Source organism: Festucalex cinctus, chromosome 19 (assembly GCF_051991245.1).
Source record: "Festucalex cinctus isolate MCC-2025b chromosome 19, RoL_Fcin_1.0, whole genome shotgun sequence".
Taxonomy (NCBI): domain Eukaryota; kingdom Metazoa; phylum Chordata; class Actinopteri; order Syngnathiformes; family Syngnathidae; genus Festucalex; species Festucalex cinctus.
Window position 1 is genome coordinate 7,413,127 of NC_135429.1, and position 27,182 is coordinate 7,440,308.

Sequence of the window (27,182 nt, forward strand, 5' to 3'; positions counted from 1 at the left end):
ATAACATTTTTGCCTCGTTTTTTTTATGGACACATAGGTGTACCATCCAACTACATTTTAAGTATTTGATGAGGTGGTACTTGCTGTAAAAGAAAAAGAGAGAATGACTGAGATGGCGCACGTGTCCAGTGCTTTAAATAAGAGTTGTGAGCACAGAGCCACAGGCACTGGTGATCTGAAGGCTCCAGGCGATGCGGTCCTCACCAACACTGAAATCCCGGTAAAGGTGCACCAACCCCGGGGAGCGTCTGGTTGCAACTCACGGGGGCGTGCTCATATGGCAACGTCTCCTGGCTTTTACTCCCGGTGTCCTGTTGAGCATTGTTACTCCCAACCAAGTCCGTAGATACCGGAGTCTGTTCTTTCGGCTGCGAGCTCTGGACGGGGTCCGGCTGCTTGGTCCGCGGTACCGAGTCCCGCCGGGGAGCCTTGCGGCTGTACCCCAGCCGCTTCAAGGCCCGCTGGGTAGTTTTGTGCGAGATGGGCTTCTCGGCGCTGCAGTTGTACAGCGTCTGGATCTCCTTGACCGTAGCCCGGCTGTTGGCCTCCACCACTCGCTCCATCCGCCTCTCGCCGATCTCGTCGACGAGGTGTTTCCTCCCGCCGGCGCCCCGCTGGCTGGACGTCTTCTTCTTGCCGCACCATTCCCGGTAAATCCGGGACACCGCCGTCTTGGAGAAGCCCAGCCGGTTGACCGTTTCCGAGATGCTGCAGCCGGCGCTTCGAGCGCCGACGATCAGTCCCCTTTCGAACTCGGTCAAGTCCCGCGACTTGCCCATGTCTGGGGACTGGGAAGCAGCTCCGATTCCCCTTTTCCGAATTAATCTTTTGTTTCAATGGGGGATCATATTTGATATTCAGCCTTTAAACAATGGCTGGTAGTAATTGGAGCTCTTCTTCTACGGTCGTTTTACTACATCGGGCTCATTATCGCCCTCCTCCGTTAGATTTGTGAGGAAAGTAAAATTGCAATTTAAAGGGCGAAAAAAACATTACTCATTTATTGAACAGTTTGACATGTGCATTCAAAACTTTAAATTAAAACACATGGTCGAAATAAGTTCAAAGATTAAAGTGAATTTAGGTTCATCCTTTAATGTCACCCGAAAGAGAAATACTTTTTGTGAGTGCTGTATCACATATAATTTGAAGACATAGCAAAATCATCATCATCATCAACAGTAACAATAATATACACAAAAGTTTCCCTCTTTATTAACATATATATAATGCTCACACTGACCAGGAAAAAAAAACAAAAAACACACGATTACATGCTTGCTTCAGACCTTGCAAGCATTCACTTGACTTTTATGGAATCCAACAATGTGAACTAATAAAAATGCTGACTTAGCGAGTGAAAATGAAAAAAAAAGAAAAAAGAAAAAGTAAATACATCTTGTATTTTTTTTCCCAACCTCCCGCAGATTGGACGGTTTAAAATTTGTGGTTTGAGGCGAGCACGAGACAACACAATCATTGCAATCATTCTTGGAGCCAACAACATCAAACAATTCTCAGTTTTGATTGATACCATTCAATGTCATTCTACCAAATCAAAGAAAACACTTCTATTTGTCATCATTGGCTTCCAAAAGCGAAATGGCAAGTTAGCATTGCAAATGTGTGAAGTCACCACTAGAGAGCAGCACTCAGCTTCTAATAGGAAAAGTTTCCTCAAGCCGTGCAACAGCGATCAATCATTGTATTTCATTTTCATTTTCAATGTACAAAAAAAAAAAAAATCATACACAGGACATGTAAGTCAGAAGAGAAACTGAATGGCCTAACAACCGTAACACAATTTCATCAATAAAGCTTCTACCTAAAGCTAAGTACACAAATAATAATAAATGGGCCCAATTTTAGCATTTTCTTTTCTTGGGTCAAAGTCAGTAAAGGCCTTATTGTCAGTGGTCACTGAAAGATTCATCTTTTACGTGTCTTTAGCGACAAATATTCTGTTTTGGGAGCCCTGAGAAAAAGAAAAAAAAATGAAGGCCTGCTCTTGCGGAATAGAGTACGTCGACAACTTAAAGATTCACAGAGTGTGACCGACATCGTCGCACGCATTCAGCTGCCTTTCCAGCATCTGTTTCTCCACCAAGTCTTCCACTCGGCCAACCTCCACCTCGTCCACGTCGTCCATGAAACTGACCCAGTCGGTGCCGCCGTCTTCACGTTCCGCGGGCTCCGCCTGGCCGGCCGCGTGCAAGGGGGTGGAGTCGGCGTGAGTGGTGGTCACGCAGTTGCAGCTGTCGCAGATGCCGTAGCGCCGGAAGCCCGGAGATACGCTGGCGCCGGAGAAGATTCTCCTGCAGCTCTTGCATGACATGGGCAATTCATGCCGATGGACCTGGTTGAGGGTTCACAGACAGACAGTCACGGCAGTTGGAAAATTATGATAATATTATACAGTGTTCCCTCACATATTTGCAATTTCCTATTGGTAAATCTATGCACTGATCATTATTATTATTATTTTGCTTCATCCTCAACTGTTGATGCCCTTCTAAATAAGGCAGCTCGATTGTGAAAAAATATTAACCACGATTATTTTAGTAATAATTGAAATCACAATTAGGATGATCATTTATTTTTGGGTACAAAACAAGAACATTTTTAAAGGTTAAAAATACTTAGAAAATAAAATTATTTGAAACATGTAAGTTCCTTTTGGATGAAACACTTATTAAATCAGTTATTTAAAAAAAAAAAAAAAAAAGGTGCAAATGGATAAATTTAAACTCAAACCCAAAATTACTATTAATCCTTTTTTGACTATTATGCTAATTGTGTAATTGTGGAGTGTAAATAATTTAAATTGAATTTGGATCATCTTAGAAGCCTGTTCTGGAAAGTTCAAAGTTCAACTCTTACGCTCAGGGCGTGGGTGCGAAGATGTTCCTGCCTGGTGAACCTCTTGCCACACATGGGGCAGGGGAAGGGCCTCTCGCCTGTGTGACAGCGAAGATGCCGCTTCATGATTCCCTTCTGCTTGGCCGTGTACGGACAGAAGGGGCACTTGTGCAGTTTGACCGGAACCAGTAAGCTGTCGCCTGCAGGATCGAGGCGGCGGTTAAAACTGATTTGACACATATCATGATGACAAATTACATTGAACCAAATCAGGTTTGCACTACCTGTGTCCTCCCCAATCCAATCAGACTGGATTTCCATCACAGATGATCCCACAAAACTTAAATTGTCCTCCATTCGGCTCACTCCTAAAATGCTAGCTGGTGGTCTTTGAGTCATGCGCTGGGCCCCTCGGTCCACCAGTGGGTTGGGGCCTTCACCCCTAGCCAGCATCTCCATCAGCTGCCTGGCACTCAACGAAGAATTGTAACCCACAGAGAAGCGGTCAGTGGTAATACTTGGGGGAAGCGATCTGCTATGATGAGGAACAGAAGGCCCGGGATATGACACCAGGTCTTTATTGTCAGGAGATTCCAAAAGCTCCTCATCTGGGTCATACTCTATCTTAGGGTTCACCAACTCCGGAGTCAAAGTTGAGCAAGACGTCGAGGAGAGGTTCGTCTGATCCGTGTGTGCTTTTGGTTTGTCACTGACTGAATGGTAGTCGGGGTCGGCATCCCGGCTTGGGCCTGGCGGTGTGTTGCCAGGCATGGACATAGGGCTTCGACTTAGCTTTACAGAAGCTGCGTCTGCTTCGGTAAGCTGTGAACGAGGCTCCATGGCCCCAACACTACTCGACTTGGACGCAGCGGGTGTGCCGCTGTCCGCAGGTCTGTATCGTCCATCCTCTCCTGGATTGTCCTCCTCAGTTACGCCCTCCTTGTCTTTATTGCATATTTCCAAAGAGGAGCTAATGTATTTTTTGCAAAGGTTCACCAGGTCGGTCATTTGCAAGTAGCTGGCCGCTGACATCACTTCGATGACACTGCTGCTGCTCAAGGCCAGCCGGCCAGAGTAGAGGAAGTCCAGGATGATGGAGAAGGCATCAGCTGTAACTATGTCTAACGACGCTGTGCTTTGGCGCTGTCCGCTATCCTGAAATGAGACCAAGTCAATTAACAATATGGATTTAAAAGTCACAGTTAGGGTTGCAAATGTTTTTAAATTAAAAAAATAATGTTGGGAACTTTGTACGGGGACAGGAATTAAACCAGGCATTTAGAAAATTTAAGGTTTGCTCCTATAAGGACTTAGTTGTGCATAGAGCTAAATATCCATACAATGGAACCTCCTAAAGGAAAAATTATTGTGATTAGTTGTTCGTCTATGTGCGCCCTATGGTTGACGACAAGCGGTACTATATGGATCGATGGATAATTGACACCAAAGGGCATTTTTGTGTAGAAAAAGAACCAAAATAGAAGTGTTAAGTCATTCGCGTTTCGACAATGTGCCAAAATTGGATGTATCACGGAACAAACTGTGTTTGCACGCCAAAACATCACCGCACCTGTAAATAGTGAACCAAAAGAGCCCTAAAGTAGCCGCTTCCCGCAAACAGGACGTTGCGATGGGCCTTGAAGACGCGGCCCTCCACCAGGATGCTGCAGTCACAGAAGTAGCCCCGCTTGCGCTGCTCATTGAGTTCAAACAGAAGCTTGGGCAGGTAACAAGGCACCTCCATCACTCAACTTCAGTGGGCTCTGACAGAAGGGAGCAAAGGACAAATAATTGGGGAGTAAACGGAAAATGAGTGACGTTAGTTTCAATTGAAACACAACAAACAAAATAAAACGATTAATGGAGCACAGTTATTGTTTCTTAACTCTGCAAATCACATGTATTGTGTGCAGTTAACATCTTTTATAGTGCTAGACAGCGTGAGTCCTCTACAAGATGTTAAGTGTGAAAACATTTCCAAATGGACTTGTATGAAACACTGCAGCCAGATAAGACAGTGTTTAAAGCCTACATAAGCTGCAACAAACACTACAGTTGATGCATTTGCTTCATGTTGTCTTTGTTTTCAGGCTAGCTAGCGCTGCTAACGCTAAATAGCTTTGCAAAACCATATTCGGTTTCTCGTACGCAATACCTTACAGAGCGCGTGGAAATAAAAATACAATCAATCCGAATGACTTACTCGTCGAAACCCTGAAAAAAACCTTGATGTTTGGCCGTGAACTTTGAAACATTAGAGACTGCTAATACCACTGTTTTGTTGTTTTTCCAGTACAGAAACACTTCCGCTATTACAAGATTGACGTCTACGTTTAGCCAATCAGGAGTGACACGGTAATAGCTACAACCTCCGATTGGTGGACCAATGGCAAGAGGGGAGGACAACTTGGATTAAAAATTATAATAACAATAAATAGAAATAATATTAATAAAAAAATATCGGGAACTCAATGAAAAGATATATTTAATGTAAATAAATAATATTAAAACAAAAATGAGTAAGTCTTGTTTGAAAATGAATTTATCCCATCGCAGCTGATCAATAGGTGATTAATTAACAATACAAACCTTGTTAAATGGATGGCTTAACTCTGTTGAGAGATCAAAATTATGAAATTACATGTCTGAAACATAAAGTAAAACATAGTTGCCCATTTAAAGTCATACAACAGACAGCCAATGGAGATTATTGAACACTAAAATATGTGTGGTTTGAACATGTAGTCATTTTCATGCTAGTCACTAATTAATTATTATACTATTATGCTTCATTTGTGCATGTCATTTAACTGATTGTATTTCTTGCTGAAGTATTGAACAAACAACCCCCAAAAGCCAAAGAAAAAAAAACATTAGATCTGTAACTTTGTACTTGAGTACTGTTTTCCATTTTAGAGTGAAAATAATCTGCCTGGTTGCAAGAAACAAATTATTAAATTACTTTTCATTTGTTTGCCACAGCCACACATCTCAGCGCACAGTTCTTCACTTCACAATATTTTCCTTTAGGCTATGGCGTGCTGTGAGAAAACCACATTGATGTTATGACAGCCCAATAAAAAAATATGACCAGGATGAATATTCAACCAACACTAATCTTGCTCTAATTAAGGCTTTCCCAAACTTTGTCAGCACAGCACCCAAAGAGAAGCTTGGTTCCTCCCTGTTAGGGATGGCGCTACAATGGGACTAGGGGGTGCTATAGCCCTTTCAGAAATCTGTGTGGCCCCAGTTAAATCCTCTAGAATTTTATTTCACATTATAAAATATGTTTGCAAATTATTTTATCAGCAAGTGACAAAAAAAAAATAGTGTGATGTTACATGCATTAATATTTAGTTAATCTCTGCACAATACCGAGAGGAACATGGAATCTACGAGGAGTCTTTCCTAAAAAGTAAAGCTCAGTGCCAAGATGCTGTATCTACGGAAGTGTGGAACTGCTAATGTTACGTAAAAACTTTTGACTGGCATTAATGTTCGAATGCATTTTTGTGAGTACGTTTGAATGTATTTGCGATGATGTCTGAACATACTTGCGAATATGAATGTATTTAAATACATTCAAACATACTCGCCAGTCAAAAATGTTGACTCCCCTTTGGCGGTTCCATGCGTCTACTATATATGAAGCAGTTAAATTTGGAGTCCAAATTTTTAGATTTTGTCTTTTTTAGGAGCGGTTAGCGCGTATCTTAAAACGGCTTCTCTAATTGATCATTTGTTTACATGTTTCGCTACTACACCGAGCAACCTCTTCAGGACAAGAAAAAGACCAAACTTGTGATTTACGACAGACTCATGCGGCCTGTGATGTCTAAAATGTAAACCGCCTTCATGTACGCTTTGCATCCGCACTCATTGTGTGTGTCAGCCGCAGTCTGGCGCTGAGGGCCTGCCGCAGCACCCCTCGCTCCTTGTGGTCTGACGAGCACTCGGGCCTGCATTTTCCCAGGCTGAGACAACGCACCACGGTGGCAGCGCAAGCCACACTTGGGAGCCTGATTAAAGACTGGGGACAATGGAGGGACGGCGGTGGCATTTTCCATTCCTAGCGCCGTCTCCCGGGGGGGTGATGGGGAGCAAGTATGTGCCGTGAAACTTTTGAATTATCCCAGAATCTCAGGAATTCCGAGCGAGGCTCAGCGGAGAGGACCCTCGACCAGGGATCAAAAAGACCAGAGCGGAGTGTGGTGGTTTGGTGGAGAAGCACACACACGAAAAAAGCGAAACATTCACTGCTGTGGCTGCATTTCTTCGGTTTATTTGTGATTTTTGGCCAATGAGCAACAGGCATGTGGTGTGTATTGTCCTTTTATCTCATGGGCAATCACTGGGAGACTAATACAGCAGGCGCCCCTTTTTATTTGGGAGACACCACTCTCCTCTCTTGTTCTCTCTGTAATTATCATTTCATGTTGTGAGACCGACGGCCCGGCACATCTCACGCTCTTTTCATCACTGGCTGGAGAGGACGACAAGAATTCACGACTGAAATAAATCTGCCAGCCTTTTTATTATTATATATCGAGCGCCACGGAGCCTTCCCACACCACAAACTTCCGGTAGCGAAGGGCCCCGAAAACTGATGTCTTTGCCACAGGCGGGTTGCCACGATCAAAGCCTGCTTGTGCTATATGCAGTTAGCCCAAGAGCCCTCAGACGCTGACCTCAAACATAGCTCATGTCTGAGCGCAACACTGACTGTGTGTTTGTGGTACTCGTGAGGAAGATTGTGCAGCAATGGTTTTGCGGCACACGTGTTGCCTTTCAGCAAGATTTTTCTGTTTCGTCTCCCACAAGTCTGCCTTTCATGTGAGCCTGTCGACACTCGTTATGAAATGTTGACTTGAATTGTGCGCTTTCAGCTGAAGCGGGGAGCTTGAGTCACATGACTTGACTCCAGTCAGATGTATGTTGCAAATTTTAGGACTTTGGACATGCTTGACTAATATTTAAGAAAGACTCCACTTGTCTTTGTCTTGGTACTATCGTGAAATTCAACTTGAAGTGCATAAGTTGACAGGATAAATCCATGTATGCTGCGTTAATTCTACAATTTAGATGACGGACAGCTTCTAAAATATCACTAATAAGCTTCATGCATATTTTTAATTAAGTAGCCTAATATAACAGTTTTGGAAGCATTAAAAACACTGTGATGTTATTGTGAATTTGTTAATGCAACTAACTAATGCATGTAGGCCGACAGCTACCGACTGCAAAGTGGCAAATGTGCGAATATATTTTGTGAATGAGCAAGATTGTGTGACTTATGACTTGTCTAACCCGAGCAACAGGGCTGGACTGGCCACCTGGCATACTAGGCAGATGCCCGGTGGGCCGGCCTCTTTTGGGGCCGATGCAGTGCTTTTTCCATGATTATTTTCCTACATTTTACCACAAGGAACTGGCCCATACTTTAGAAGTTCCAGTCCATTAATCCATTTCGAAAATATAGGTAGCAAATTTTAACATCATCAATAAACATCAGTGGCAGAACTATATGTTAGGCACGACTGGACCGAAGTCAAAATACCAGGGCCGTTTTGTTTTTTTGTGCCAGTCCAGCCCTGCCGAGCAATATGGCCTGCCTTGACTTGCTTAGAATCTAATGGTTTCTCAACTTGCTTGATTATCTTAATTGATTTTCTTAACTGTAAATGTGACGGTTAAGACTTGCAAAATTCAGCATCATACTTCAACGGGCTAAATTCTCATCGTTTGTATACCGTAGCCTAAGGAGGGCCGCCCAAGCTAGCTAACATGCTAGCAAGCAAGCAAAATTAAACCATTGGTCAAATTAATGAATGTGATAAAAATGTCCAATTATAATTATAACCATGCAAATTTGACCAAAATCATGTGTTATGTTATGTAACAAATATTGCAGCATGACAAGTGAAACCAGATAACTTTATTGATACAAACTTTGTGTTAGGGTTTGTGTGGGATTGAGGACCAAAGTGGAGGGAGGCAAGGCAAGGCGTGGCTGGTGTGCTCTGAAGCATTCCCTTAAACAAAGTACAACAAAACACAAACCAAGGCTGGGAACCAAACTTACTAGTTTCAAACTAAACAGACAGACAGACAGACAGACAGACAGAACCCACAGTCGCAGGGGAACAAGGTGTGACACAACAACAACAAAGACTCGACAAGGACTGAACGAAAGCAGGGAACTAAATACACATACTAATGAGAGACACCTGGACAAGACACAAGTGGCTCGGGGAGCTGATTGGATAACACAAGGGAACGGGAAAACGAGCTCAGGTGGACATGATAAGACTTGACGAGACAGTGACAGAACAAGAGACACAAGCAAAACATGACTACGAAAAGCCCAAACCAAAACCCAGATCCTAACACTTTGAGTTCATCTTCTATTATTATTATTATTATTTTTTACCCTAAAATTATCATTAAGACAAAAAATGTGTTCTCTGATATTGATGATAAACATCAAAGTCTTGTTGCACACTATGTATAATCTCTTCTGGGAAAGCTAAAAGTGTCCCATCAGTGCCATTCAGAGGGGGCAAGTCTTTTCGAACGACATTTTTTTTTTCTGAGCTTATGGCTGCTCCTCTGAGATGCCACGGGGGGTGACGTGTGGATGGATGCCTCCCTGATAAAGGGAGGTGTTCCGTTATAAGAGGGATTTGAGATACTAAGAGGCTGTCAGAGATCTGCACCCCAGCGTGTCGGCTGCTGTGTAAAACACGGATGCATCACCCTCCCTGTGGCATCTCGCAACGCTGAGAGCAAATGTGTATTTTGGAAACAGTCACTGACAATTCCTGCGGAATTTCCCTTCAGTCCTTCCTTGCAGTGCACCATTTTGGGGTGGGGGGGCGAATCAGAGTCATATTTCAGAGTTTTTAATATTAGCCGGGTCGTAAAAAAGAGCGTAGTCATTCAATTAAGTACAGTTGTTTTCATTTATTACTTTTTCTTTGTTGTGTGTGGCCCATAAAAGATGAAATCTTGTATGTGATGTGCAAGTCACAATGAAGTGATTACGGGCCGGCGTGCCTTTGAGACATGGCACTGAGCGGCATTCTTCACGCTCTTAAAAATAGAAACCGCCTGCTTTTCCAATTTCACTCACTAGAGGACATTTGGGCATCTCCTTTTTTTTTTTAGTGAATAGAAAAATAACATTCTTTCATATGTTCTGCAGCATGTCCCTGTGATTTTACGATAGTAATCAACTAATGTGGGAACGGCGTGGGAAAGGCACAACGTTGCTTTTCATGAGCAAGGAAGCAAAAAATATAGTGGAACTTCCAAAGTTGAACACCCCTTAAGTGGAACAATGTGGTGTTCAACTAAAATTTGCTGGGAAAATATTCCTCCACTGCAATTGGCTGGCGACCAGTTCAGGGTGTACCCCACCTACTGTCCGATGCCAGTTGGGATAGGCTCCAGCACCCCCCGCGACCCTTGTGAGGAGTAAGCGGTCATGAAAATGGATGGATGAATATTCCTCCAGTCAAAGTTGGTGTTCCCAAAGATTATTGATTAGTGCAAACAGCTTCACTGACAAAAATATAAATTGAGAACACTAACCGAGCTATAATAAGCTAAACACGAAGCTCACACAGACATTAGGCCACACCCATTTATAAGGGAAGACAAACCCGAAATTTTCTTTACAATAATAAGTTGTTAACCTTGCACACAAGATGAATTCTCTCGGTATTTGTGAGTTCACAAACTCCGGAGAATACATCTTGTACCGCTCCCGCTGATAACTGCCGTAGTGGTTCGGCCCAATCACAGAGCGACATTGCGTTTGGGGGCGGGATATGCAACTGTGACGAAACCAGGAAGCCAGCGCCTACGCCGGAGCTAACAAACAAACCTAACAAGGACGAATGGACGCTACAATTAATTCTGTTATCGCAGATTTACTCACCGTTTCCTTGTTGAATGTTGAACAGCGAGAGGCGCTTCGTGCATTTCTAGCTGCTAAGATGTTCGTGCTTTTCCCCCCTTCGACAAGAACGGAGATGACATTCTGAAATTTTCACCCGTGGCCGTGATTAGTTAAAACAAACGTATAGAATGTCGCATCGTCCAATCAGATCGAATTATTGTACAGAATGTCCCGCCTTTTCCCGACGAAATTACTGTGGAGCGGCTATTTCCAGGTTAATAAGTTGTATGTGCTTCCACTAATCAATAAAAATTTTTGTGGAATACAAATTCCATTTTGCGGGCGGCCATTTTGTCACTTACTAGCGATGCCATCACAGTCGCTCAGGCTTCAGGTACTAACCAATCACGGCTCAGCTTGCAAATGGCACACGATGAAACTCAGGTGAGCCATGATTGCTCGTTACCTGATCAACTGATGTAATTTTCAGTCGACAGCAGGTGGCAAAATGGCCTCCCCTTGAGATGCATAAAAACAGGTGTTTTTTGCTCCTTAATTAATGTTCCACACACAGTATATTGATCAGAATGCCACGTTTAGACTAGTGGGCTCACATGGAACATATTATCAAAAGGAAAATGTTTAACTTCGCCTTTTTAAAAATCTCAAAAGCATAAACACAAATGTATTATGCCAAGCAGGTGATATCATATTTAGCATGCAGCTCCAATGACGAGCATGAATTGAAATTGGGATGCTTGTCAACAAGCGGCACATCTTCACCGTCCTGTCTGAGTTTTGTAATGTTACATGTGGGGATCCGCAAGGATCGTTACGTGACCCTCTACTGTTTTGCATGCGCATGCTTCCGCTTGGTGACATTATACGTAAATGTAACATTAGTTTTCGTTGTTACGCAGATGCTAGCCAGTTAGCCAAGATAGTTTATTTGGTTTGAAATAATTGGCAAAAACGGAAGGGTGTTTTTGCTGTTGACGAATGATGGACACCCAAAATTAATTGAAGCGCCAAACTCTGCAAATAAACTTGGCTTGTCTTTAATTTTCCCCCCCCTATTTTGGTTTATATACTGAAAACACTGTCTGTAAAGATAAGAAAAAAATAATGAGATTTAGCACCCCACCCCCCCCCCCTTTCCACCCTGATGTCTTATTTTTTCCCATCTAAGAAGCTCAGGGCGCTTATTAGCGAACCGCAAACTGAATCTGATGACGGTGATAGTCTGAACCTGGACCAAATGAATTCACACAATTTCCTATGGGAAAACAAGTTTGCAATTGAGTAGAATTTGGAAGTCAAACAGCATCCATCTTAGCTCGTGTTCGACATTGTAGATTTGACTACAGATAAAGATCAGAGCGAAGAGGCAGGCCACAGCGCTGCGACAAATGTATGACAAACTGTTTGAGCAAATGTCGTTCCCCATTGAGAACAAAGAAGGACAACATGAGCGAGACAGAGAATTGAACGGGGGGGGGGAACAACTGTGGATGGATTGGTGGGAGCGTGGGGAGGAAGATGGCTATTGGGGGGGAAATAACGCAGATCAGTCAAAGGGGGCGAGAGGGGAAACATTCGCCCTTGCCCACATTAAAGCCATAAAAAAAAAGAAAACAAACAGAAAAACATGTCTGACATAAAGAGACTGGTTTCCGCGGCGACAGCACAATGGCTGCCTGTGGCTCCTCGGGCCCTCGCCATCTCGTCTGGGGCCCGGCACCAGCGAAAGTCACCGCAGTCCCATCAGTACGTGTGTGTGCGTGAAACATTGTGAATGTCATCATGCTCAATGCTGTGGGAACGGCCATGAAAGAGACCCCACTCAGAAGCCACAAAAGCTCCTTTCTGTGCCTCCTCGCCGCCTTTTAGCCTCTCTATTTATCTTTGCACGGGGGAGCCGGATGAGGAGGGAGGACTCTCTCTCCCGTCTCACTCCGTGACAATCCGACTCACCCGTGACTGACGTCTCACTGTCACACTTAGCTTCATATTAGCTTCAGGAATCCGACTTCCTGTACAGTTCTAACTAAACAGCAAAACAAATATAAATCTCCTTAATGTCTCAAACGATACAGAGTGAATCAAGGAGCAGTCTAGACCAACACATCCATTCCCTCATGGATCCAGTCTGGACATGGCTGAGACATTCTGGTGCCAGTTTCCCATGCCAGTCGTGACTGGCGCACTGTCAAGGCCTCGTACCAATGAAGGGCACAGACCACTTTTTTCACATCTGACACTTAAAAGTGTCAGTATAGTGAGGCATGATGAGTTCATAGCAGCATATATAGAGGATGACGACTGGATATTCAGAGTGCAGCCTGTTCGTAAAATAATGAAGTAGAAAAAACATGTATACTTTTCTTTCCCCAGTGGAAATTATACCATCACATTAGTGTTGTTCCGATACCGATACTGGTATCGGCAGAGGTGCCGATACTGCATAAAAACAGTGGTACCGGTATCGGTGACTACTCACAAGTAACATACCGATACCATTAATTCCAACGCTAATATAGGATTTTGGATGCAGCATCTTGTGTCTTGCTCGTGCACAAAATTCACTGATATGTGACATGCTCACTGCATGCCGATCTAAGATATCCTATTGGCCCTTGAATGCTCTGAACCAATGGCAGGGTAGCTTTTTCATGTTGAGGGAAAAAAAAAACCTTAAGTATCGGTATGGTATCGGTATCGGCCGATACTGCAAAGCTGGGTATCGGTATCGGTATTGGGAGCCAAAAAAACGGTATCGGAACAACACTACATCACATACTCGCAATCTGAGTCATTTTCTTTCTTTTTTCTTTCCTTTTATTTTTTCCTGGGATCAACTCTATGGAAAATACATATTGGCGGTTTATCATTTTTTGAAGATTTCTTTGGGTTAATTATTATTTTTATTTTTTTTTACAAAATTTCCCCTATGACTTTCAATTGGCGTCAGTTGCACGCAGATCTTCGCTGTTGGCAGGCTAACACATATTTTGTATAAAACCGCTATTTTTAGTAGGGATGGGCGAGTACCGATTACAGGTATCGAGCCGATACCAGCCTTAAGGTGCCGGGTTTTCATGGAGACTGTCGATACAAGCCCCCAAAAGGCAAAAAAAAAAAAAAAAAGAAAGTTATAAAAACCCTGTATCGGTGAGTATTTAGAGTAAGTAAATTTTGGTCTCATTTTTTATATCACAAAGACCTGGAATCTGAACGGGGGTGTGTAGACTTTCATATCCACTTAACTCATTCACTCCCAGCCATTTTCACAGAAGCAGTCCCGTCCGCTCCCGGCTGTTTTACTGGATTTTGACTGATTTGCAAGGCCCACAGAATATTGTGTTCTATTGCTATAAAAGCATGGAACCCGTAAAAAGAAAGATTAAAGTATCTTCTTTCATCAGGAACAAAAAGTATGTTTCTATCTGTTTCCGTTTTGCAGCAATTAGCATTAGAAGAGAGCTAAGTTTCATCAGTTTTCACAAATTTATTTAAAATTGTAAGTAATTTAGCTTTTTTTCTAGATGGCCCTGGTTGATCTCCTTTGCTCTACTGCCACCTGCTGGCCGTTTGTGAAATAACTACCATTTCTGCAACCGTTCTTTGCAGTTGAGAGGCTGCATCAAAGCCTTCTGTATGCTCTAGCATTAAAAAAATCGTATAAATACGTCTTTGGGACACTTACAACATTAAAAAAACGTATTTACACGTTATTGGGAGCAAATGAGTTAATATAGTACATAATTAGTAAAAATAACTTCTTTTTTTTTTTTTTTAAAGAAAAGTAGGAAAGCAGCTTCTTTGTTAATAAAATCAACAAAATATGTCACAACCTCCCTTTGCTTTTCAGCCAAGCGAAGTGATTGGCGCCTCACCATCAGCGTATTCCATTTGAAGCCTGTTGAACCAAATTAAGCAAAACGAGGTAGTGGTTGCATGCAAGAACAATTTTTTTTCACGAACAAAACTGCTACATAGATAAGATATTCTTTGATGTCTCACTTCCGACTTAATGTTGCTGAATGAAGACGTCTGTTGGCCAATATGACATGCTAATGAAATAAAAGGAGCAATTCTTGATTCAGATTGAATTTTAGATCAACTAAAGTAAATTGCCGCTTATGAAATTAAAACTAAACAAATGAAATGCAAATTACGTTACAGTTCACATATTCTTGCTGAGATCAAACAGAAAAGAAATGTTGGTTTTCTGTTTCTAGCACAGTTAAAGTGGATGCAATATATTCAGTATACTACTGCCGTAGTACATAGCAAAGTGGTTGTTGTACACTAAGAGTTCAATCATTACTTCTACTACTTCTAGTATTAAAACTTTTGCCGCCTCGGGTACACGTCAACATTTAAAAACAAAGCTGCAAATCGGGCCACGCATCAGAAGTGATAATTGCGGCTGCGAGTTCGTCCTTATAAATTCCATCCCCGTTCGTGTGAAGAGTGAAGGCGTGTGCGTGAGGGAAAATTGCAAAAGTATGAGCCTGTTAATTTCAATGAGGGGACGTGGCCTTGTTGTGGTTTGGAGGGATGTGGCGAGGAGACGACTTAAAATAGCAGATCGAGACTGGCAGAAATCTTGCAGAATTCCATCTCATCAGCTCTCAGATCTCTCGCTCTCATGTCTGTCTTCACCAACCCCCGATCCACGCACGATCAAACTACTCCTCATATTTAACTCATTTACTTTCTTCATTCATCTTCTTAATCACTTCTGTCTTTGGGCATGTTTTTCATGCGAGTTGCGTCATTTTGGAACAAGCCAGCTTAGAGCTGTAAGTGAAACCAGAATGTACATTCTAAAAACATGCATACATTTATTTATTTTTTCAATTCTAATTAAGCAAGTGAATGAGATATTAACATAACAATGTGGAATGTTTTTTTTATGACACGTTTTGTCATCACATAATGACTGTATTGTAGTACTAGAACAAAGTGAAATTACACATCCACTCCAGTAGATGGCAGTGGTGCTCTCATTTATTTATTTATTTATTATTTATTCTCAGGCAAAATGATGCACTTCAGATCTTTTCAGTTACATACAAATATATATATATATATATATATATATATATATATATATATATATTAAAAAAATACTATTAAAAAATAAGAGAATTGTCAAAATATTTAAAAAATATAGAATATAAATAACTATATATATATATATATATATATATATATATATATATATATATTACAAAAATACTATTAAAAAATAAGAGAATTGTCAAAATATTTTAAAAATATAGAATATAAATAACTATATATATATATATATATATATATAGTGTTCAAATGAAGCATGGAGAAGAGCATCGAATTGAGTCGAGACCGAATCTAGAGCGAGATGTTAAGCTGTGAAAGCACCAAAACAAACGCTAATGCAACATCTTGCACACAATCGTTGTCGTATGTTTAAACGAACACACCCTTCCAGTCTGCCAAGCAGGAAGAAACACACTCAGCTGGGCATTGTGTCCAACGGGGCATGCCACTTAGCCTCGCTCTTTTCACGCACACACACACGGCGCCGGGCTCGCGTGTTTCCATGGCAATCTGCGCCAGCAATCTTCCCACGGTGGCTGTGGAACCGACGACTGAGGCGCATGTGTGAATGAATGGAGCGCGCTCGGTGCGTGTCTCTGTCTGTGTGAGTGCGTGTGTGAACAGAGTGCTAACCTGTCCAGTGAAGAAGCCAGATGTTCAAACACTCACTGGGCTGATAGCGCTCTTGACCCTCAGTGTACGGGACCTCAATGGGGCCGGGCCTCTTATCTGTCGTGTTGCTTTGCTTTGACACTTGGCACCTGGGCTGCTATCTTCAGTAGTGGCTCGTAACTAAGTACAAATACTTTGTAATCATACTTGAGTAGATCGTTTAGGTATATGCACTTCTTATGTTTACTCATGCTTGTACTGAATTTGTCAAAATAAGTTTGTTTATTTTTTTTTAACCTCCGTGGACGACGACAACGTAAAAAAAGACGGATCTTACCAACAATAATGCAACAGATTCAGAAAATCAAGACCTTACTTCAGAGAATTTTGGTTGGTGATAAAAAATATCTCTTTTAAAAATGATCTAAAATCCAATATTATAAATAATGTTCTTTTTTTTTTCTCTGTGCCAATATATCAAAACGGGTATTGTATACAGTAAAAACGACTTCAGTATTTTTCAGAATATTTTTTCCACACAAGTACTCCTACTTCAATACAATGAGTGCTTTTGTCACCTATCCGGTTCCTTCGTGATTCGATTCAACAAATCGTTGATTTGCTTTAAATTCCTGTAAATGATTAAAAAAAAAAAAAAAACTGTGAAAGCCGTTTGGATTATTTAATTCCCTCACCCAAAGTGAATCGAAGCAATTGGATTGTGCATCGATAATGTAATTGCTAAAATCCTCCCATCACTAAACATAAAACCTCATCGGATTTTGTTTTTTTGAGGTGGAACTTACTTTTCCTATTCAAGCGGATTTGTTGGAATTCTGAAATTACTGAGGAAAGGCGCCTTAATTGAACCTGTGACTCACCTTTGGCATCGTTTGCTCCAAATCAATCTTTCTAATATTTGTTACCCATAACCCTTTACAGCACTAATATTTAAAGCAGCTGGCCATCGATGAAGAACACCGCAGTTTCGGAAAGAGACTTGTGCCTCCATCATGGGATGACTTCGACAAACTCCTTTGAAACCCGATGACGTTTTCCACTAAAGTGGAATTCGCAGATTAGCCTTTCTGAAGAAGCCCAAAGAGAAGCTAAAAGAAGAGAATGAACACCAATCAACACCAATTTTCTCACCTGAGAACAATTGCTGACTACTCTCACCCCTCATACAAGAGGAGATGGAGTCCGTCATGTTCCATCATTCCCACACTCCTCACCTCTGCGCCACAAATTAGTCCAGCCATTGTTCGACACAATTAAAGAAGCATGAGAAGAAAGAAGGAAGGAAGGAGAGCAGGATGAGACTGGAGGCTAATTGACAGAGGGTGACTGAGCAAAGGGTTGGAAGGACAGGGTGGTGGTGGTTAGTGGGGGTGACAAGCCGGGGAAGGGCAGATTAAAGGAAGGGAGGAGGGACACGAAGAGGAGGCGACCGGGGGGGAGGTGGAGGGATGGAGCCAAAACTGGCAACCCTGCCTCAACTGCCAAACGTTGTCACTGGGTGGCTGTGACAGGGAGAGGACATGCCAGAGGGAGACGAATAGAAGCTTGGGAATTCTCACCGCTTTGTCATGGGCCCTCGGGGGTCGAGCAAGTGCCGCCGCCACTAGTCAAGCAGTAGAGGAGGGAAGACCGACGAGTGGAAGCAACACAACGGGCTTCTTATAAGCAACAGGAGGAGAGAGAAGAAGCCCAAGAGGCCAAGGGGGAACATCCACGGTCCAAACGCAACATTTTCAGCCTGGCTCCTTCCACCAACGACCTCGTAAGGGCCAGCGAGATGAAGAGACCTCACGATTACAGCTCGGAGTCGGACACGGACGAGCTGATTGATGTGGGACAAGAGGACGGCTACTGGTGAGCAGCCCCGCCGCACACCTGACACAGGAGAGCGGAAATATATATGAAAATTGACAGAGAGTAAAAAAAAAAAAAAACAACATTTGACAATTCTTTTAATTGATTTAATTACATATCTAAAATATATTTATCTATTCATGATGCTAGTTATTACAATTAATTGTACACTTTTTTTGCACACTTAAATACACATCAGCAACTCCAGATTTTGAGTTAGCAATCTATATCAAGTGAAATGAAGCAAAAGCAAAAACAGTAATAATTTACTGTTACCAATATATGTAATTTGCATATAACCAAATACATGTCTCATTATCATTTACAGAAAATTTAGCAAATAATAATAATAATAATCATGTGTTCTGTACAATAAAATATTTGTTTTCAAGTTCTTGCTTCTTTTTCATAAAAAGAAGAAACATGACGAGATGTTTTAAAAAATTGTTATTGTTGAATAATAATATTCACTCACAATATAATACAATCTAATTCTGTATCATACTGATGGGTGTTTCAAATATTTTGATGCAAAAAATTAGTAAGATGTAGTTCAGTTATACACCCAGCATTATGTAACCGCAACAATAAACCTGCTTTTATATCTAACTGACTCAAAAATAAATATTTATAAAAGTTAAAAAAAATAAAATAAAAAATCACTCAAAATGATAAATTTGGCAGTGTTTAATCAACACTTAGAGAGTTAAATTTAACACCGTGTCCAAGTGTATTTGGTTATTGTCAGGATTGGTGTTAAAGTAACTCTTTCCACAGTATTAAACTTTCAGTGTAAAATGAACAAAAACTAAGTTGTAAAAAAACAAAAAAAACAAACAGGGGCCAACAAAGCACATTGTTACTACAACTGTAGTGTTAACTCTGGAGAGATTAAATATGACTCCCAGTAATGTTGATTATTTACTCTACTGTGTATAAAAAGCAGAATTTGTTAAGCTTATGGTAAAATATGATGCAAACAAGATAGGATAAGATCAAATACAAAATAATTTAGTCAGTTCCACGTCAACAGAAACATCCCGAAGTGTGTCTGAAATTGAAACATGTTGTAAGTCATCGACACATGTTGTTGGAACTGTCAACATGAGAGTTCAAAGATTCCAAAAGCTGTGAGGTTCAAGACACTGAATCACAGGCCAGATCAGAGAAAAAAAAACAAAAAAACATCTCCAAAACAGTTTAAAAAGGGACCGCAGGCGACAAGAGCTCCGGTCTGTCACGGACAAACCGATCCCGTCTTACTTGTCAGCGCGCGTTTGTAGTCACAGAAATTGTGACGACGTCACGGGGCCTCAGCAGGCAGTACGTGACAAGAAAGACGGCCTCGGGGTCAATTGAATTTCTGCGTGACATGCCCTTTCAAGTGGAAGCCATCAAACGGCATCCTAAACAAAAACACACGCCGACATTGGCAGCGTTAAAATCTAATAAAAACACAATGGGGACAATGTTGCCGCTCCCTCTTGCAGGTCCGCGCGCAAACAAACATTGGCAGGGTGTAACCATCTCGGATTGTGGCCCGTGGGAGCGTGCGCATGGCCTCCAGGCCATAAAATCATCTTGTGAAACTGCGTTCATACAAATGGAAAGTAGAACGGCATGTAATCCTAAATCAATGCCTGTTCGCAACACACTTTTGCAGCAAATGCCCGACGAGATCTGATGTTTTTTCCTGCCTCTGTGTTGCATTAAAGAACGGTAATGATAACAACATGTAGACTCACCATATATTCTGTCGCAATACAGCCCAGTCACCGGGTCCATGTCCCCTGGCAGCGCATCACAGATTCTGGCCCGAAAGAAAAGAAGAGGGGTGAGTGCATTCAAATCTTAATGTGGTTAAACGATAATATTCTGCAAAACCTTTTTTTTACCGTTTTAGCCTTCATATTTGCATGGGTCACCTAAACCGAATGTACTACTTTCCTATTAAGACATGGCTTTGGCGCCATCATGTGGTCTCTTTGGGTGGTTAAAACTCATTCACTGCCAGTCATTATAGAATTTTTTTACATTTCCAATACTCACGTGATATAACATTCAATAATTATATATAAACCGAATCTACCAAATAACAGAATAGACTCCCTACTTTTTGTCCCGTCCCGTTCTTTTATAATTGACAGCAGAAAAATGTATGTTTGCCAAAATACAGCCATTTCTCCCATGGACTCTGAAACTGTGTTTATTTCCTATAAAATGGGGCAATGATGTCATCTACCGGTGGTTGGGCATCAGTAAAATTGTTTCCAAGTTTGATATCTACAGTGGAGCATGCTCAGATTCGCCCCCATTTAGCACCGCTCTAAAAAATACAATTGACAAGTATACTTGTCAAAGGCAGTGAATGAGTTAAAAAAAAAAAAAAAGCACAAAAACTGTGAATGTTGAATTTTTCAGTCAATAATGCAAAAAAATAAATAAATAAAAAGTTAGTATATCGGGTTAGGTTTTAGGATCAGGGTTTCGGCCATGACAGAGTATGGTAGGTGGAAATCTTGACATTTGGCGCCCAAGTCTGGAAGTCCGGGACGGGTACAAATGACGTCAATGCGAGGTTGGACGTCCCAGCCTCCAACTTTTGATTCCAAATTTGAATGTAATTGAATTAAGGGTAGGAGAGGGTATCCCAGACTGACCCCAAGTTCCAGCCCCGGGCGATGCCCGGAGGGGAAGTGCCGGGGATCTGAAGTTTGGGGACCTGCAGAGGACCGACACCACCCAGACACGTAGCCGAGAACAAATCATACAAATAATACCCCATCATGCTCACTCTTCACGTGCTTATTCCCAGGAAAATTATACCCATTTACTTTGATTTACCAATTATTGTTGTGAGTTATCCGCAAAATACTTTCTTCAGGTTTCTGATTGGCTAAAACAAGTCACAGTTGGCAAGTTATAGTGTCACCGGTTGCTATGGAATGCAATTGGTAGCCTACAAAAATATACTGATAGAATTGTGCTCTCCAATAGATCATTGAGAAGAGGCGCAGGGACCGGATCAATCACAGCCTGTCGGAGCTGAGGAGGCTGGTGCCAAGCGCCTTTGAGAAACAGGTGACAACTCAAGCCAAATGGTTGTTGTGTAAAATCCTGTGGAATATATTTTATATACAGTAAAGTCCGTTTTGGTAAGAAGAATCTGTGTCTTTTATAAAAGACCAAAAACATCTTTCAAGACAAATCTGATCTGGGATTGTAGCTATTCAAACATTGATTTTGCACGACACAAATGTTTGAGTCTTGGAGGAAGTCTCAAGTCATATCAACTTAAACTATTGAGGGCTTTCTGTTCTGGTCAGGGCTCCTCAAAGTTGGAGAAAGCCGAGATTCTGCAAATGACTGTGGACCACCTCAAACTTTTGCATGCTATGGGAGGGAAAGGTAAGAGATCTTCTCTGTGTTCTTTGTAGAACAATACAAATAAATGATGCAATCTCTTCGTTTTTGACATTTTTTCTCCCAATTTGTTCTAGGTTACTTTGACGCAAGAGCTCTGGCGGTGGACTACAGGACTCTTGGTTTCAGGGAGTGCGTTGGAGAGGTTGTCCGCTACCTCAGCTCTCTGGAAGGAGAGTCTCCGGACCCCATAGGCGCCCGCCTGGTTACGCATCTCTCCCACTGCGCAAGTGAGCTGGACCCCCTGATTCTTCAGTCGCACCCAACCTCCGCTTTGCCCTTCCCTCCTTGGCCTTGGGTATCTTTCCCCCAGATGTCCGCCGCCCTGCCGGCCTCATCCTCACCTCCCTTCCCCAACGGACGACGGGATCTCGCCTTGATGGGGAGCTACCCTCCAGCTGCTCTCCGCCTCGCACCGCTGGCCGGCTGCCAACGAGGGGCACCACCCCTCCTCGCCCCGGCGGCTCTCGCAACAATTCACAGGCTGCCATCCCCCGTGGCTTCACCATGCTCGGGTCCGCCCAGACCGGCTCAGGCGTCCCCTCGCAGCAACTCTAGGAACTCGCCGCGTCCTCCTGCCCCGTCCTCTTCCTCTCCAACCACCGCACCGCCACTCGTCTCATTCAGACCATTTGCTCCTCTGGTGTCTTCCTCAGTCCAGCGTCGGGGCTTAGTTGGATCAGGCAAATCTGCCCAAGGATGGGCGACTGAAATTGGAGCTTTTTGAGCACCATCTTCTTTTTTTTTTTTTTTTTTTTAAACCCAACTGACCTTTACAAGGGATACAAAACTCCCATGTAGCAACCGATGAAAATGATTGATGAACATTTAAGGACTGTCTTTTTTTTTTTAAAGATTCTACAAGCCATATCAGACTGAAAGTTTCTGATTATCGCCAACGAAGTATCCAAGACAACATTTGTCAGCAAACGGACGATCTTGATTGTTACATTGAAGAATGTCCAACAGAGCCATATGTTTATGTTTAACAGAAAGCAATGATTTCTCAGCTGTGATGTATGTATTAATTTACAAATCAATTATGCATAAGATGATTGTTTGTGGCAAAGAATGTTTTGGACAAAAACAAATCTACATAAAAAACTAAGTGCCTTTACCTTTTGGTTGTGTATTTTGTCATCATCCCCAAGAAGTTGTTTTGATTCTCGCTGTATCATATCCCTCCAGGGTTGGGAAATCCAGGTCCAGAAAGTAAAAGCCTGAAACAGTTCAGCTGTAGTCACAGGTGCTTCGACTTAACTGGCAGGTAAGCAAGCTCATCTCCATCTATTGAGTAGATGCACCTGTGGCTGAAGTCGAACTGTTTCAGGGATTCCTCAAACCCGATTCCCGCCGAACTCAGCCTAGGAATGCAACTTTCTTCCAAATCTTTTGTCATGTTATTATGACCTCTTTGCCATAATATTGTCACTTTTCTCTCCGACTTTTAAATTATGACAAAAATGATGAATTTGTTCCATAATATTTACACTTAATTTATTTATTCTTTTACATGTGGTCATAATTCCGTCATAGGATTAGGAGAAAGCTAATGAGGCAGTTTCCACAAAACCGAATGGATTGGTCGGTTATGAGCCAAGGACAAAATCCTGGATATACTTATTTGTGGGATTTTTTTTTTTTACTGTTTCCTTCATGAATATTTCATGAATCCGAAGAGGATGATTCAGTCAGTGGAATAATACCACTGAAACTTGGTGTTGACCTAAATTCTGATAGTACAACTATTGGACAACAATTAATTAGTGGCGTATAGTCTGGGCTAGGAAGGGCTTCTCTGATAGCCTAAAGACTAGCATTAGCACTTGCATTGAAGAACTGACCTACATATGGAAACTAGATTCTAAAATGATTTCAGGCTCTGTGCTGCCATGCCAATCTAATCATATCTAATCTTAATCAATATAGGTTTGGTCCATGTAACTTCAGCTATTAGCACTGGGATTATTTTTTGTTTTGTTCCCCCCAATTAGATTGAACCAGTAACCGGTTGCATTCGCAAGTGAATATACCCCATGGCATTATGGGGAAAATGCTATGATTTTAGCATTTAGCCTATGTTTTAACCAAAGACATTCGAACGACTTTACCAAGACGTGCGAGCGACTTCATACCAATACGTTCGAACGATTTTACCAGTGCGTTCGAACGACTTTATACAAAGACATTCAAACGATTTTATACCAAGACGTTTGAACAACTTTACCAATACGTTCGAGCAACTTTACCAATGTGTTCGATTGACTTTATAGCAAGATGTCAATGCGAAGCGAATCGAATCGTCAAAAAAAATCGAATCGTCAAAAAATCGAATCGCCCAATAAATCGAATCGACAAAAAAAACGAATCTTTAAAAATCGTATCGTCAAAAAATAAAATAAAAATCAAATCGTCAAAAAATCGAATCGTCAAAAATCGAATCGTTGGAAAATCGAATCGGCAAAAAAATTGAATCGCCCAAAAAATTGAATCGTCAAAAATCGAATCGTAAAAAAAAAATCTAATCGGCAAAAAAAAAAAAAATCGAATTGGCAAAAATCGAGTCGTCGGAAAAATCGAATCGTCAAAAAAAACGAATCGGCAAAAGAAAAATCGAATCGGCAGGAAAAATCTAATCGTTGGAAAAATCGAATCGCCAAAAAAATCGAGTCAAATCGAATCGGCAAAAATCGAACCGTCAGGAAAAATCGAATCGGCAAAAATCGAATCGCCAAAAAAAGTCGTGTCAAAAATCGAATCGGCAAAAAAATCGAATCGCCAGAAATCGAATCGTCAAAAATCGACGCGTCAAAAATCGACTCGACCAAAAATTGAATCGGCAAAAAATAAATAAATAAATAAATAGAACCGTTGGAAAAATCGAATTGTCAAAAAAATCGAATCGTCAAAAGATCGAATCGTTGGGAAAATCGAATCCCCCAAAAATCGAATCGCCAAAAAATCGAATCGTCAAAAAATAAATAAATAAATAAATAAAAAAATCGAATCGTTGGAAGAATCGAATCGTCAAAAAAATCGAATCGTCAAAAAAAAAAAAATAGAATCGCCCAAAAAAAAAAAAAAAAAAAAAAAATGCAATCGAAATGTCAGAAAAAAATCAAATCGGCAAAGAAATCGAATCGTCAAAAAATCGAATCATCAAAAAAATCGAATCGTCAAAAAATCGAATCGTCGGAAAAAGTGAATCATCGAAAAAAATCGCATCGTCAAAAGAATCGAATCGTCAAAAAAATTGAATCGTCAAAAGAATCGAATCGTCGTGTGTCTTGACCCCCGATCGATCATTTTTATCGTTCCCTTTCATCCTACGTCATACCAGGCCTTTGATCGTGACCTCTTGACCTCGATCGATCATTTTTATCGTTCCTTTCATCCTACGTCATCAAAGGACATCAAAGGACATCAAAGCAAATGAGGCCATCAATCAAATTTTGATCGCGACGAACTAAAACGGCATTCAATGATTCTCTGACGTTTTGAAAGACTTTTTACCAAGACGTTCAAGCGTTTTTACCAAAACGTTCGAACGATTTCATACCAATACGTTTGAACAATTTTACCAGTGCGTTCGAACGACTTTATACAAAGACATTCAAACGATTTTATACCAAGACGTTTGAACAACTTCACCAATGTGTTCAAATGACTATATACCAAGACGTTGAAGCGATTTTATACCAAGACGTTGAAGCATCTCCTCCATTGCCATTATTTTCCCCCAATCCTGTGGTCTACCAGAGTGCTATCTTCTCTGTGCGCCTGCGCCGCTGTCTCTTGAACAATGGGCAAGACAGTGAGGATGAGGCAGAGACGCCAAGGGGGGGAAACAATGACTAAGATCTCAAAGGCTTGCTTGCGTTTGCGAAGCATGCGCGGGCGGGAAGATGACAAAGCCACGGCGAGATGAGAGGAAGAGTGTGAATCCCACAGGGGTCGGCGAGAACAGTGATGGATGACGCTTGGGTCGCCTCTCAAGCCGACAAGCGTAATTGTGTCGTGCCTCATGAAAACAGTCGCGAGGGGATGAGAGGGACCAGTGTGCTCGCCGGGGAATGCTTTGATCCGCTCCAGGATACGATGTCTGTGGTCTGCGGTCCAAAAATGTGTGTGTTCTGCAACGTGCACTTTGTTTACTCGAGCCAGTGTGCTGGCAGGCTCTTGCCCTGTGATTGTGTGCCTTCCAGAGGGCTTTGTTTATGCGGAGCCGTGCGTGTGCGTGTGTGTTATGCGAGTCTTGGGGGCTGGCGTCAGGACCGAACCGCTGTGGCGGCACGGCTCTCGTGCAAGGTCGGCCGGCGGTTGCACGGATGGGATTGCGGCGGAATGTTTGTGGAGGACGCGAGTGCGCGCAAATGCACACGCATACGCAGTCGGACTGGCAGTGCTCTGACTGGAGGAGCCAGATCAGTCACCACCGCAGCTTCCAGAGAGCACGACCGCAGTCACACTGCACGGAGGTTCCCACGGGGGAGGGGAGCCGGGAAGACGCGGCAATAATTTGTGTGTGCGTGTGTCGGGCGTGTCTGTGAGAACAACTTAAAATGCAAGGCACAAGGGGAGTTTAAAAACAAACAAACAAACAAATATCTGAAATAGAGAACATTTTTTTTGCTATTGTGTGAAAATAAACTTAGTCACATGCTTACTGTTTGCAGTTGCATTCTCCACTGTGTGCGTGCGTGCGTAAAAAACAAAAAACAAACTTTTTTTCTTTTGCACTACAGGAACAACATTTTCTTGTAAATAGTCAGTATGGAACTGCCAATGTGGAGTAAACATTTTTGACTGGCAAGTACGTTTGAACAGGCGATTAAAATTACTCATCGTAATTAATCGCATTACTGCAATAGTTAACTCGCGATTAATCGCAAATTTTATATCTGTTCTAAATGTACAATTAAATCTACAATAAAATTTTTTGTCTAAGTTTTCATACTCATAAAAGTGGGGGGAAAAACTATTAAACTAATATGGCTGCATCTTTTAGTCATTGATATAGTAATTTCATAATAATTCATAAAGTTGTTAAATTTAAAAAGATGTACTGTACTGTAAAAAAAACAAAAAAACGAGTGTGATAGTGATTTGTGTTGAGGTCACATTTCTGCCACTAGATGGCATAATTGCATTTGTAGGACAGTGACAGCTACTTAATCTTTAACATGACGTAACTTGTGAAATTCAACACATTTTTAAAATAGTAAAATACAAGTAAGGGGCGGCCAGTATTTGCGCGTTAAAAAAAATTAGCGGCGTTAAAGGAACTTTAAATTAACTAATTAATTAATTAGTTGGGGCAAGTTACACAGAGCTGCAAACAAACATTCTCGGGTGGAAATCAATCTGCTGCTGCATTTCAGTATCAAAATATTTGTCTCGACTGGTGTGCTTTTGGGTC

General features: G+C 41.7%; 2 protein-coding genes and 1 long non-coding RNA gene across 4 annotated transcripts; 1 reads left to right on the forward strand and 2 right to left on the reverse strand.

Annotated features, from left to right (window-relative positions):
* Nucleotides 1-1,188: 1,188 nt before the first annotated feature.
* zbtb8b (zinc finger and BTB domain containing 8B) lies at nt 1,189-5,185 on the reverse strand. Its single transcript, XM_077507991.1, has 5 exons — nt 5,063-5,185; nt 4,430-4,622; nt 3,144-4,014; nt 2,881-3,059; nt 1,189-2,356 (listed from the first exon to the last, which is right to left on the reverse strand). The coding sequence occupies exons 2-5, from the start codon at nt 4,601-4,603 to the stop codon at nt 2,042-2,044; spliced, it is 1,539 nt and encodes a 512-aa protein (XP_077364117.1). The 5' UTR covers nt 4,604-4,622; nt 5,063-5,185; the 3' UTR covers nt 1,189-2,041.
* An 11,488-nt stretch (nt 5,186-16,673) lies between these two features.
* LOC144007544 (uncharacterized) lies at nt 16,674-22,981 on the reverse strand. 2 transcript variants are annotated; one of them, XR_013280203.1, is made up of 4 exons: nt 22,882-22,981; nt 20,086-20,150; nt 18,046-18,361; nt 16,674-17,574 (listed from the first exon to the last, which is right to left on the reverse strand). It is a non-coding gene; the product is annotated as an uncharacterized LOC144007544 (long non-coding RNA). The 2 variants fall into 2 exon arrangements; XR_013280204.1 differs by lacking the exons at nt 16,674-17,574; nt 18,046-18,361 and adding an exon at nt 19,013-19,929.
* Nucleotides 17,961-22,767, forward strand: heyl (hes related family bHLH transcription factor with YRPW motif like). Its single transcript, XM_077507281.1, has 5 exons — nt 17,961-18,340; nt 20,108-20,174; nt 21,338-21,421; nt 21,667-21,748; nt 21,841-22,767. The coding sequence occupies exons 1-5, from the start codon at nt 18,264-18,266 to the stop codon at nt 22,488-22,490; spliced, it is 960 nt and encodes a 319-aa protein (XP_077363407.1). The 5' UTR covers nt 17,961-18,263; the 3' UTR covers nt 22,491-22,767.
* Nucleotides 22,982-27,182: the final 4,201 nt, after the last annotated feature.